General features: G+C 46.3%; 1 protein-coding gene across 4 annotated transcripts in view; it reads left to right on the top strand.

The window, feature by feature from the left end:
* The window catches only part of TECPR2 (tectonin beta-propeller repeat containing 2), a 131,732-nt gene that overhangs the window by 10,062 nt on the left and 106,644 nt on the right, over positions 1 to 15,026 (top strand). For all 4 annotated transcript variants that reach the window (XM_068254631.1, XM_068254634.1, XM_068254633.1 and 1 more), the window contains one exon: positions 13,382 to 13,465. In XM_068254631.1, the coding sequence (XP_068110732.1) occupies positions 13,387 to 13,465 (79 nt within the window). In that variant the 5' untranslated portion in view covers positions 13,382 to 13,386. The remainder of the gene's footprint in view (positions 1 to 13,381; positions 13,466 to 15,026) is intronic.

Genomic DNA, 15,026 nt, shown 5'->3' with positions numbered 1-15,026 from the left:
GGTGATCGCAGAGCTGTTCCTGATTTTTCCCTATGTTATTCTGCTCCTCCTACTTTTTCTTTCTGTCCTCAGATTGCTTCCACGGCAGTTGCAGCTGCCTGGACAAGTCCTCAGTTTTTATACAGTAGACGAGAGTAAGTAGCCAAATGTGCTTCAGGGGAGAGCATACTTTTTGTCTTAAAGTCAATCACAGTTTGGATACTTAAATGGAACCTCAACTGAGAGTGATATGGATGTTTCCTTTTAAACAATACCATTTGCTTGGCAGTCCTGTTGATTTCTTTGGCCGTTGTAGCTGAATCACACCACCTGAAACAAGCATGCAGCTAATCCAGCCTGAATTCAGTCAGAGCACCTGATCTGCATGCTTGTTGAGGGGCTGTGGCTAAAAGTGTTAAAATCGCTCAAAAGTAAACATACCAGTGCGTTAGGGGACATCTCCTATTACCCTCTGTCACAATTTTGTAAACAAACAAAATGGCCACCAAAACAGGAAGTAGGTTGATGTACAGTATGTCCACACATAGAAAATACATCCATACATAAGCAGGCTGTATACAGCATTCCTTTTGAATCTCAAGAGATCATTTGTGTGTTTCTTTCCCCCATGCACTGAAGTTTCAGGCTGCTCTTTTCTTCCTGCAAACAGCTTTGCCCTTGTTTGTAATTCCTCAGTATGTGAAAGCCCAGCCAGCTCAGAGGACGATTTATCCAGCTTGTAAAAGATAAGAGAGAAGCTGCTCTAATCCTAAATAACACACAGGTAGTATGCATAGAGAGGGGCCAGGAAGGATGAGTTCATAGCAGAACCACAACACTGAAGAACTTGGCAGCCTTCCAGACACAGGCCGACAAGTCTGACAGGGGAAAGATACATTGATTTATTACAGAGACTGTCATAGTAGAAAGTGCTGCAGTTAGCCAGAACACATTAGAATAGCTTTTGGAACTTGTAGGATGATAAAAAACAGGATGCAATTTTTGTTACGGAGTCTCTTTAAGCACATCTACACGGTACGATTGTTTGTGCGATTCGATTACGATTCTATTTACGATCCGATTAAATCCGACATGTCTGATGGGCATTCGATTCAATTCGCCATTGCAAAAGAATGGCGAATTGAATCTAATCCCAATTGGACAGGTTGGATTTAATCGGATCGTAAATAGAATCGTATTCAAATCTCACAAAGAATCTTATTGTGTAGATGGGGCTTTAGAGATACAGGATCAGCAGGAGAGTCAGGCTTTCTGTTTTCTTTCTGTCCAGTGCAAGAGTTCAGGTCCACTTTAAGGGCTGGAACCCATTAGAGCGATTTTCTAAGCGTTTAGGGAGCGATTCAAACCACTAGCGATTTTCCCTAAATGCTCAGCTAATAATGGATGGGCCAAATTCCACTGGAGCGATTGCGATTACCAAATCACAAAACGCAGGACATGCAGCATTTTGTATCATTATGTATAATTGATTTAGTCCGTGTTTTGCTCATCGTAAAATATTTCCTCTCCCTGATTTACATTCTGACATTTTATCACATGGTGACATTTCTACTGCTGGCAGGTGATGTCACCGTAAGCAGGGCTGTGGAGTCGGTACAAAAATCTTCTTACTCCAACTCCTCAGTTTCTGACACCACGACTCCAACTCCGACTTCGGGTGCCCAAAATTGCCCCAACTCCGACTCCACAGCCCTGACCGTAAGGAGATACTGCTTGCTTCTTTGGCAGTTGGAAACAGCTGTTATTTCCCACAGTGTGATGTCAGGACCTCAGAGCTGTGAGACGCTGACATCACACTGTGGGAGGGTTTTCACCACAATATCAGCCATATAGAGCCTCCTGATGATCTCTTTGAGAAAAGAAATAGATTTCCCATGGGAAAGGGGGTATCAGCTACTGATTGGGATGAAGTTCAATTCTTGATTACGGTTTCTCTTTTTAAGCCAGAGCTGACAGCCTGTGCAAGCCGAGGCACTTGTCACCCCTGGATATGTGAATTCTCGGTAGTTTGTCCCTGGGCGGATGCGCCTCTCGCTGCAGGGGAGTTCTGTGTGCTGAGCCTTGCATGTGATTCACTGAAACAACTTTGTTTTTTTTTATTAGCAGTCTTGCTTCTCACATTGAACCACCCACACGGGTTCCAGGCAAAATTCCTGTTTGAGAAATCTCAGGCGGAAGCTGCCTTCTCCAGTTACAGAGAGGCGTGCTAGTTGTGTTGTTGAGAAGCATTTAGGCCAAAACTGAGCAAATACGGTAAGCACCGGGAAATTTGGGCGCACAATGTGCAGTCATAGGCTGTAATTTGTATTACAGCAATAGCGGCGCTCAGAAGGTAATTTGGGTGTTGGTGAAAGACGGCGCCCAAATTACTTTATAAACAGTGTAATTCTGATAGCTCAATTTCGTCTTTCCTCAGAGTCCACGGCAACCTGGAGGGGAATAGTAATTCACACCACCGGGGCTTTTGCAGGAGCAGGATAAGCCATATATCGGCTGTATCCTGCGTCCATTACAGCCGAAATCTACTGGCGCCGGTTTTACGTGTATGCCATAAAGGCACCCATTTATAGGTGGCCATACAAGAGATTCCCATTTGAATCTGATCATAGGTGGTCTATTCCCTCCACACACTGCAGATGGATATTCCATAGAGGACAACCTGAAATCCAGCGAAACTGCAGTGTGTTTGCTTTACTTGATGCAGTGCAATGCTACTGGCTGTCTATCTACTGTTGCTTCTGCCCTGGCCCGATTTGATTGAGGGGGGGGACTCTACAGCTGATCCTTTGAGTTGTCCCTTTCATAAAACTCTCTGCCATGCCTAATATACCTCTGATGACAGTCTTGTTGAGGGCAGAGCTGTGTGAACTGGAGATTATCGCTAGTGACCAGTGTCAGGCTAGTAATTACAGGGACACTGATCAGGGCAGCAGTCTGTTCTGTGATCATTCTGTAGATCGCATACCTGGAAAAGAGGCCCTGTCATGGAGAGAATGGCCTTTCTGTGCCTCTCCTGACTCAGCTCTTGTCCTGCACACAGCGACCTTTCTTCCTCCAGCCGCATCCAGGACAATTGTCACTTGTGCCGAGTGCAGCCTGCGGAACGTCTCACAGCTCAGATACACTACAGTGCTGTCACTGGTGACCCCTTTGGAGGCAGAGCCCTGAAAATGGGGGTCAAACTATATGATCTAAGACCTGTCAGTTTAGGCTAAGTGACCATCATTACACATTTACCAGTATTATCTGTTCAGAAGATCTGAGGGAAGGAACACACTAGCTGCGTTTGGGACAGCAAAACTCGCCCAATTACACGGGCTATCGCAGTCCACAGCCTCACTCACGTGAGTGTTCGTAATTACCGGTTTTATTCCACCGCAAATGAAAAATCTTGGAACAGTCACAGCATAACATTTGTGGAAAACACGATCGCAAAAGCCGATGGAGGAAAGGGCCCTGCAAGTGCTCCCTCCCTAAATGGGCTCCCAGATTCTAAGGCCTCATTATCGCACGCAGATGGCCGTACCATCGCACGCCATCTGCATTTGTATGCATGTGTGGCTGATCCCATTCACTGTAGTGAATGGGTTAGCTGCGCGTTTTGCTAAAAATGCGTGCAGCATGTGTTTGCGGTGCGCACTGGCATGGAACACATACAGTGTGAACATCGAACAGTGTAGTCTATGCCCTTCTGATCGTGTGTGTCTGCCTCCTGCAAGCGTTACCGAAATACAAATAGCAATGCATGTAATGTGAATGCAGCCTAAGTACCCTCCAGGAACTACTTCCACATCCAAATAGGGATTTCAAAGACTGGGAGGGAGAGAAAAATTCTACACACCTGGGGCTTCCTCTAGCTTGATTGTTGATTGCTCCCTCTGCGCCATGCTCCGCCTACTGGATCATCTGGAATCTGGCCCTGAAAGGGGTTTACATAAGTATTTGGAACACTTAACTTATTTTTTTTTTTATTTTTTTTTAACTCCGTTTATAATCTTAGAGGGTTGCTTATCTTCTATGTTGGCAACTTTGCAATGATAAAGTATACATTGGGAAAGTTATTACGGTACACAGTGAGGAATCCTTTTGTACTCTTTATTTTTTATTTTCCAACAAATGTTGATCATGTCCATCAGTTAATGCAAAGTGAAGTTTATTCTTAGCCTGAAATAAATGAGTGTTTCCAGTAGGCGGATGAGTCAGTGCAGAAAGATAAAAGTGCTTGTGCAGCAGCGGATCTCTGCCATTTTTTTTATACATGTTTGTCTGTGGGGCTCATAGGAGCTCCTGAACTGCCCGACACCTCGGCCATTCACTCTGTGTAGAAGCTGAATCCATAAAGACCTGTTAATTCTCCACTTACAAAATGGTACAATATGTTCTCACCTTTGGGCTCCTTTAAGCGGACCTGAAATCAGAACTTCCTCTCTGCTCTAAAAGATACACAACAGCATAATAATCTTTACAGAAAAACGTTTTTGTTGCAGCTGATATAAATCTTAAAATCTGCAGTGTCTACTTCCTGCTTTCATGGAAGCAAAGGGTTAACATCCTGTGTTTACAAATTAGCTGCTCTGTGGCGTACTGCTGGGATTCCTGAGGCGACGCAGCTGAGATCAAATTACACTTGTGATTAGTCACAGATGAGGGTGAAATTGGGCTAAAATCTCTAACTACATACAGGGCACATTTCTGTATGCTTTGCATTCTGTCCTATGCAAGAGTTCAGGTCCACTTTAACCCTTGGCAGCTTCCACACTGGCACAAGTACCCAGGTTGGAGGGATCGGTTTATAAAAACAAAGTGGCAATCTTAGTACAACTGTGTGTAACAGCGCTCCTAGCTTTGTTTGGGTGTTCCTTCTGCTGCTTCTATAGTCTTCCTCATTTCCACCAAATCACCTTAAAGGCAACCTGAACTGAGTAAAATTATTTAAAATAATCACATGATGTAGCTGCAAATGAATATTACATACTTGCCTCGCTATCAGTTCTGCTCAGAAGCTCACCATTTTCTTCTTAAAGTGATCCTTTCCAGTTCTGACAATATTTTGTCAGAACTGAAGTATACCAGTTGCAGTCAGTTATATATCAGTAGCTGTCGCTTAAAACTGAATGTGCAAGGTAATGTCCATGTTTCCCTATGGCTCAACTGGGCGATATTACAGTTTAACAGTGTGCTGACCAGGAAGCTGTTATGGGGTAATGGCCATTCCATCGATCACAGACAAACAGGACGCAGGAGAGGCGAAAGAGATAAATAAGTAGACTACATGGGAGGTAAATATGACGTGTTTTGACTTTGTCAGGAAGTGAACACTTTGACCCGGAAAAGAATACAATGGCTATCATTCATGAAAGTGTTGTCGGAAACACAAGTTCGTGTGGGAAAACACCGCTGTCAGTATTTTACACTTCTGGGTGGTCATTCATAAAAATGTTGCCTGTTGCGGTACAAGTGCGCAGTTTTTCTGGAACAGGTTGTCGGTAGGCATGCGGAAACAGGAGAAGCTGGCCGAGTCCCTCCGTGCGGTGTTCTCTCTGCTGCTGCTTGGGAGGTCTGTCCCATTCACTTTCATGTACTCCGCATGCTTATCGCTACATCCAGGGGAGCGGTAATCCTCGTCCGCATACCGCCTGCGTTAGGTTTTTATGAATTTACATTTTGTTACATTTCCGCATAGAATCACCGCTGAATGCAGTAATTTATCGCTCTGCTTGGGAAAGTCCGCTTCGCATGCGGAAACAGCCTTTATGAATACACATTTTGCTCAGTGCTCTGTTAAGTTGGCTGTTTTTAGCATTTCTGCATGCGGGAACGCTTTATGAATGATAGCCAATGTGTTTTATTCTCAAGAAAGCAGAGAAAATGGTGCATCATGCAGATCTTAGCTGGCTACGTTGCACCCAAATCGCACATGTCTGCAGTACATGTGGGCTTTTAGAGGGCTAACAAACAGAATCCACCATCGGGGAGTTAGGGTCAGCCCCCCTTTCCCTGCTCACCAGAGGCACATCCATAACCAATCACCAGTGTGCATCCAGTTACAACCAGATCTTGTGAGAAACCGATATGACATTTATTCCCCACATCCACAACTTTGTTTATTAAAACTTCATTAAAAACTGCACATCACCTGAAATAGAGTAAGGGCTCAGACCCACTAGCAGGCTTTTCTAAGCGCTAGTGATTTGACAAAGCTCTTGCTAATTCATTGCTATGGGGGATTTTTATAAAATCACAGTAGTGGAAATAGTGGGTTCCAGGCCTAAATCAGTCTCTTGGTAGCATGTCCTGGCCATTGCTTGCACTGGCTCCTTCCTGCAACAGTCCAGTGCATGTCTCTAAGCTCTGCCCTACCAGTTTCGTTAGTACTCAGATTCATCAAGGCAAATTGATAACAAATCACTTCTTTCTTTGAAATCGCATCACCACATTTATAAATGGTGCAATGTCAGGTTTTGGATAGGCACAACTTGCCGTGTTTCTGTAGTCGGGTGCTCAGCCTTGATGCAGAAGCGGCATCAGTCCAATACAAGCAATTTATAAATGGGTGAGCTTATTAATTATGGTGGTGGTCAGTACTGTAAACCTCTACCATAATTAACCTGAAATGATTATCTGATGCTCTGTTCACTTGAATGGAGTCTCCTATGACTGCAGCCAGGGCTTCATGTAGTTTTGCTGATAGCCTTGAGTACACAACTCGGCCAGGGCAACCAATAATGACTGCCTCAGCCAAGGATCTGGTGTGTACAGGAGTCCCCCGAGAGCAGCTAATGATCCAGCAAACCTGGTTCTTTAGCGACACTCAAGCAATCTCTAGATTCCCGTCTACAGGAAGCCACTCCACCTTATGCTGCACACTAGCCTTCCCACCACACTCCATAGCAACCGACATAGCGAATCGTCTGTACAACCTCAATCCTACCTGATCTCTGCCAATGTTCTGGTGTTACTCTCCAGCTGCCAGCCTTTATTCAGTTAATCAGCTAGGAAGTGTTCTCCTGGAGGAGTGGAGGCATTCACCACCCTTATCAGTGTACAGTGCTGTTTCATCATCCTTATCTCAATGTTTTAAAGATGATGCACATCATCCGCTAATGAGTGTCAGTTATGCTACACACACACGCTGGCATTCATTCTGCCATGATGGATGATAAAGGCCGCCTCAGCCAAGAATCGTGAGTGACTTGAGTGCGCACAGCGGCCGCCTAATGTCTGCTAAAGAAAAGGCATGTTCTGAGCACCTTTTGCACTGCACCCCCCCCCCCCCCCAATAGCAACAGACACATTGGGTATCATTCATAAAGCATTTCCGCATGCGGAAATGCTAAAAACAGCTGACTTTACCGACCACTCGGCAAAGTCAGCATTCATAAAGGCTCTTTCCGCATGAAAAAAAGACATACCGAGCAGAGTGATGAATCACCGCCTTGTGCGGTGATTAACGGAACAAATGTAGCAAAATGTTAATTCATAAAGAATACCGCCAGCGGTGTCAGGTCGGAAAGTCCCGCTCCCTCTGATGTGGCGATACCAATGTAAGTGAATGGAGACACACAGACCTCCCAGGCAGCTGCAGCAGAGCGGAACAACACAACACAACACAACACAACACAACACAACACAACACAACACAACACAACACAACACAACACAACACAACACAACACAACACAACACAACACAACACAACACAACACAACACAACACAACACAACACAACACAACACAACACAACACAACACAACACAACACAACACAACACAACACAACACAACACAACACAACACAACACAACACAACACAACACAACACAACACAACACAACACAACACAACACAACACAACACAACACAACACAACACAACACAACACAACACAACACAACACAACACAACACAACACAACACAACACAACACAACACAACACAACACAACACAACACAACACAACACAACACAACACAACACAACACAACACAACACAACACAACACAACACAACACAACACAACACAACACAACACAACACAACACAACACAACACAACACAACACAACACAACACAACACAACACAACACAACACAACACAACACAACACAACACAACACAACACAACACAACACAACACAACACAACACAACACAACACAACACAACACAACACAACACAACACAACACAACACAACACAACACAACACAACACAACACAACACAACACAACACAACACAACACAACACAACACAACACAACACAACACAACACAACACAACACAACACAACACAACACAACACAACACAACACAACACAACACAACACAACACAACACAACACAACACAACACAACACAACACAACACAACACAACACAACACAACACAACACAACACAACACAACACAACACAACACAACACAACACAACACAACACAACACAACACAACACAACACAACACAACACAACACAACACAACACAACACAACACAACACGTTTAGGGTTTACATTACAGACAGGAACCAAGAACGGCCTGGAGGTGCCTGGCTGGGCCCGACCCGCGGTCCGCCGCGTCGGCACCCCAGGCCTGCGGCCTGGAGGTGCCTGGCTGGGCCCGACCCGCGGTCCGCCGCGTCGGCACCCCAGGCCTGCGGCCTGGAGGTGCCTGGCTGGGCCCGACCCGCGGTCCGCCGCGTCGGCACCCCAGGCCTGCGGCCTGGAGGTGCCTGGCTGGGCCCGACCCGCGGTCCGCCGCGTCGGCACCCCAGGCCTGCGGCCTGGAGGTGCCTGGCTGGGCCCGACCCGCGGTCCGCCGCGTCGGCACCCCAGGCCTGCGGCCTGGAGGTGCCTGGCTGGGCCCGACCCGCGGTCCGCCGCGTCGGCACCCCAGGCCTGCGGCCTGGAGGTGCCTGGCTGGGCCCGACCCGCGGTCCGCCGCGTCGGCACCCCAGGCCTGCGGCCTGGAGGTGCCTGGCTGGGCCCGACCCGCGGTCCGCCGCGTCGGCACCCCAGGCCTGCGGCCTGGAGGTGCCTGGCTGGGCCCGACCCGCGGTCCGCCGCGTCGGCACCCCAGGCCTGCGGCCTGGAGGTGCCTGGCTGGGCCCGACCCGCGGTCCGCCGCGTCGGCACCCCAGGCCTGCGGCCTGGAGGTGCCTGGCTGGGCCCGACCCGCGGTCCGCCGCGTCGGCACCCCAGGCCTGCGGCCTGGAGGTGCCTGGCTGGGCCCGACCCGCGGTCCGCCGCGTCGGCACCCCAGGCCTGCGCATTTTCAGCTACGTTTTGAGAATTCTAAAAGAATGTGGAGAACTGCAATACGCTTTTTGAACTCTTGGAGTGCTGTTGAGTAGACAGGTAATGCAAAAAAAGGCTATTTTGTGCTGTGTGTTTGTTCAAATGAAACCTTTGCTTCCTAGTTCCCATTGCAGCTGCAGTAATGTTAATCTGCTGCTCCTCCCTCTTGCCATGGGATATCAGCCTCCACTGCTCGTCACCAGTGGTTCTCGCCTCTCAATCTCTCATTTGTACAAATCTCCTCCAACCATGCTCCAGCAGGTCAGAGTCCGTCACATTGTTGTGATAGTTAGTATGGCATGGTTATATTAGTTATTATTATTATTATTATTATTATATATTATAACCGTAATTATAGCCGGACTCGCTGAACCACATGGCAGCAGCAGCCAGCTCTGTAAGGACGAGTTCACATTGGGAGCACAAATCGTGAATTGATTTTGCGGCACACAATTTAAAGAGACTCTGTAACAACAAAAACCTCCCCTGGGGGGTACTCACCTCGGGTGGGGGAAGCCTCCGGATCCTAATGAGGCTTCCCACGCCGTCCTCTGTCCCACGGGGGTCTCGCCGCAGCCCTCCGAACAGCCGGCGACTGTGCCGACTGTCAGTTCAATATTTACCTTTGCTGGCTCCAGCGGGGGCGCTGTGGCGACTTTCGGCACGGAAATAGACGGAAATACCCGATCTCCGTCGGGTCCGCTCTACTGCGCAGGCGCCGGAAACTTGCGCCTGCGCAGTAGAGCAGACCCGACGGCGATCGGGTATTTCCGCCTACTTCGGCGCCGAGAGGCATCAGAGCGCCTGCGCAGGAGCCAGGAAGGTAAATAATGACGTCACCGCTGCCCGGACTGTACGGAGGGCTGCAGCGAGACCCCCGTGGGACGCAGGACGGCGTGGGAAGCCTCATTAGGATCCGGAGGCTTCCCCCACCCGAGGTGAGTACCCCCCAGGGGCCGTTTTGGCGTTACAGTTCCTCTTTAACATTTTTACTGTGATGTGACTCCCGCTCAATAGAATGAGAATCGCAGCTACCCCCATGCTAATGCCCAATGAGAAGTGGGAAAAAAACTATGGATCGCAGCCTTAAGCCAATTGGGGAGGGGGAGGGAGAAATAACTAGAAATAAAAAAATACAAATTAAAAAAACTAACCATTGCAGCAGCTATCACAGACCACTAAAAGAGAGGCCTATTTGTGTGAAGAAATGGAGGTAAGATTCATTTGTTTGCTAAATTGTATGGCCCTGCAGCGAGCTGTTAAAGCTGCAGAGTGCAGAAGTGTAAAAAAATTGCCTGGTCGCGAGGGGAGTGAAATGCATTCGACACGGAAACGCATGATGCGTATTCAGCATCCGTCGATACGCGTCGATTCAATTATTTCCGAACGCATTTCGATGATTTTTTGGTCGATTGCCATGTAAAGTATGGCAAATTGACCTAACAATCCATTGAAACGTGAATCGGACATGTCGGAAATAACCGAATCGATGCGTATCGACGGACGCAACGGATGCGGAAACGCATGATGTGTATCCAGCATAAGCCTTTAGTCCTCAACTGGCTAAAATGTTTGCTTTTGATTCTCCCCCCCCCCCCCCCCCCCCCCCCCCCCCCCACACACACACACACACACACACACACACACACACACACACACACACACACACACACACACACACACACACACACACACACACACACACACACACACACACACACACACACACACACACACACACACACACACACACACACACACACACACACACACACACACACACACACACACACACACACACACACACACCCTGCAGTGACTCTATCTGGGGTTTTTGGACACTTTGTAAACTTTTTTTTTTTTTTTTAAGTAATTGCGGCTGCAGGGATACCGTGAAGGTTTTCGAAATTTGCCTATCATTATTCAATGGGGCATCACAATGTTTTGTGATGTTCAGCCACTCCTAATCACAGGCAACTGCTAACAAGGCTTAGTCATGTACAGTGCTGCCCATAATTATTCATACCCCTGGGACATTTTGACTTTGTTACTTCTATTCAACCAACAAGTCATTTTTATTTTTTTTTGTATGTGAAAGGACATGGGTGTCTCCCATGTGTACAAGAGGCATTGTGGGGAAAAAACAAAAAAGTGACCAGTCCAAAATTATTCATACCCTTCAAACCGTCAGTCTGAGGGGAAATTCAAAGTTCTATACCATTCCAAATAGTCCAAGCTGTTCTAAAGCATCCTAATTACCCTGATTAATTTGGACCAGCTGTTGTAATCTACTCAACAGATGAAAATCGGCAGCTCTGCAGTTGGTTTGTGGACAGTCAGTCCTAATGACTTCAGGACCTACTACACTATATTGTCTCTCCCCACTTTTTGAACCAGACAAAACGGGCCCTCTCACAGTATAACGTGTGTAGAAAGGGGGCAATTGTTTACCTGTGCACTTGTACATTGCAATTGTACCTAGTGTTGAGCCCAAATTTTCGAAATTTCGCGTTACTATAATTACGCATGCGAAATTTGCTATTACGATGCGAAATTATGGTAGCGTAATTGCCATTAAAATCGTAATTGAAAATACCATAAGCGTAATTTTCAACGCGTAATTTCGCGCTTCGTTCATAACATAATTTCGCGTTAAACCATAACGTAATTTCGCATTTCTTCGTAATTTCGCGAATTTTGTAATTGTTAGCAGGGTTGCTCACGAATTTTCGCCAAAGGCATTTTCATCTGCATGGCGAATTTTGATGCGAAATATCACTACATGGCGAATTTTATATGCGAAATAGCATTCCGTAACCCGAAAAAGGACGCGAAAATTAACGCTTACAGTAATATGAACTATCGCGAAATTGCGTTATGTAACTACGCTTACAAACGGTTGCATGCAAGGCAAACGTAATTTCGCGATACCCACTAATGCGAAAATTACGCGAAAACTACGCTTACGCGGAATTTCGCAAAATCCTTCTTCATTACGTTTATGTACTTACGGCCATAATCGTAATTACACTAGTTACGCGAAATTTCGCGAAATTGTAATTAAGTCATTACGCTCATCTCTAATTGTACCGGCAGTAAAAGTTGTATTGAATGGTGTTGTATGGTATCATGGCAGAAATGCCACATTCAGAGAATGGGATCAGCTGTTCTCGGGATCTGTGATCAGCGCTGGTGTCCTTGTGGTTGTATGTGGCTCAATAATCAGATGAAAATGCATGCAGTGTGAAAGGGGCTGCATACTTCCTGCTGGTGTTTGGATTTGTTTGGAACTGAATAACCCCCTCTGTATGTGCAGCTGCTGGCATTATTCTGACATCCGTAGCAGCCAATCAGGGTAATGGTGTTTACATTTGGAACCAATTTCTGACTCTGATGCCTATTATAATTTGTATTAGAGATGTCGCGAACCTCCGATTTTTGGTTCGCGAACCTTCGCGGAAGGTTCGGTTCGCATAAAAGTTCGCGAACCGCAATAGACTTCAATGAGGGGCTCACAACTGAATGCCTACCATAGCCCCATGTCTATATTGTGTAGTGTATGTATCATAGTCTGTATGTTTTTGGGATGTGGGAGGAAACTGGAGTGCCCGGAGGAAACACATAGACACGGGTGAACATACAAACTCTGTCCTTTGTTATAAGGTTACTGAATAGCCAATAAGATTCAAATAATTCATTGATGTAGAATTATGCAACATTTAAATGGAATATATTTGCATAATTCTGCATAATCTCAGTTTTATTTGCATCTTATTAACCACTGACTCATCTATAGCCTTTCATTTGTGAGGATTACATATTATCTGGAGTATCCACACTGGCAGGGATAACACACCTTGTATGGTAAGAAATGTGTATTTACCATTTATTTCCTGTATGTATGTGTAATTGGAGGAGGTTGGAAGTACTGTGGATAAAGAAATCTGAGTTGGGAGTTTTGCTTGTCCGAAGCCCTGCATAGCTGTGTGCTGATAGGTGCATTACTCATGTTTTACCACTAGGAGTCTCTAGAGCTCTCCTCTCTCTCCTGGCTCAGTGCAGTGATAGTAATCCTGCTTTGTCTTGCAGGGTGGATGTTGGAGTTACTGCTGGAAATTATACAGGATAAATCCTCCTTGCCTGATCTTCAAATTCCTCTTTATCATTTCAAAGGTAAGTCAGACAAACCCTGGCCTGGGAAAGCTCTCTGAAGGCCGGTGACACTGAAATAGACTGTAGAGTATTGTACCATGTCAGCCATCAGTAAATGCAAGAAGATTTGAATCGGGATGATGCGATTTACAGTGCTGCCCATAATTATTCATATCCCTGACAAATTTTGACTTAAAGTTACTTTTATTCATCCAGCAAGTATTTTTTTTTTTTTTTTTGACAGGAAATGCGTCTCCCAAAGGATAAGATTATGTACAAGAGGCATTATTGTGTGTGTGTGTGGGGGGGGGGGGGGGGGGGTTAGAATCTCAGCTTTTACACAACACAACACGTCCAGAAGAGAACTCTTTTTGACCCGGAAATGAATAAAAAGTGTATTTATTCCTAAAAGCGCTCGAGAAATTGCTATACAAAGCGGGGTTTTTTTTTTTTTTTTTTTTTTTTTTTTTTATGAAAACCGGAATTTTATGAGCGTTCAGAGTCTCTTTAAGCTGGAAATTTTTTTTTTTAATTGACTCAAATAGAAGTCTACCCAGCAAAGTTAATGGCTGCACTTAGGGCTCAGGAGGGATTAAGGAGACTCTGATGTCTTGTTTCAATCCCTGCTGATTGCCACCTCTCCCCCGCCCCTCTCAGTCCTTCCTTCACTGAGAGGGGCGGGGAGGAGGCGGAGATCTGCAGAGATTGCTTGCGGAGAGGCAGAGCTACAGGTCAAAGCTCTGGCTCTCCAGGGCAGCACAACCTGCGACCAGGGATGGGCTCGAATTCGGGTGAATCTGGATAGTTGCTATCCGGATTTCACCCAGTTACCTGTGTGGGGGGCAGGGGGGGGTCGATCTTACATATCTGACATCCTCTTCGGTCCGTCCCTCGGCGCCTTCCACGATTTGGTCCACGGCGGTCACGTGATTACAAACACTTCCTCCTTCCGGGTTGAAGGAGAAAGTGTTTGTACTCACGTGACGCGCGTGGACCGCGATGAGGGACGGACCGATGAAGATGTCAGAAAGGTAAGCTTGACCCACCCCGCACAGGTAACTGGATGAAATCTGGATAGTAACTATCCAGATTCCCCCGAATTCGAATTTGAGCCCATCCCTGCCTGTGACCAGCAAAGTCGTAGAACTTTGCTGGTCTATTACACAGCTATAAATCATTAATCTGCCGTGGAAATGCTGCAAATCTAGTAGGGCAATCATGCTGAACAGGATTATAAGAAAAAAGCAGTTAAACAACGAGACTTCAGAGTAGGTAATTTCTTTAGACCTCAAACGTGTCATTACATGTCTGTTACCAGCATTTTGTAATCAAGGCTGGTTTCTCTACTTAAAGAGTCACTTTAACCCAGTATTGAACATCTTCCCAGTCAGTAGCGGATACCCCCTTTCCCATGAGAAATCTTTACCCTTTTCTCAAATAGATCGGGGGGGGGGGGGGAAATCGGTCTGTATGGCTAATACCGGTATTGAGGTGAAACCCCTCCCACAGTGTGATGTCATGACCATGGTCCTGACAGTTGTCTGCCTATGAACCTCGTTGCATTGTGGAAAATAAAGGCTTT

Source organism: Hyperolius riggenbachi, chromosome 9 (genome assembly GCF_040937935.1).
Source record: "Hyperolius riggenbachi isolate aHypRig1 chromosome 9, aHypRig1.pri, whole genome shotgun sequence".
NCBI classification, from domain to species: Eukaryota; Metazoa; Chordata; class Amphibia; order Anura; family Hyperoliidae; genus Hyperolius; species Hyperolius riggenbachi.
Note: the sequence above shows the minus strand (reverse complement) of the source record. Positions and strands in the feature narration are given on the sequence as shown.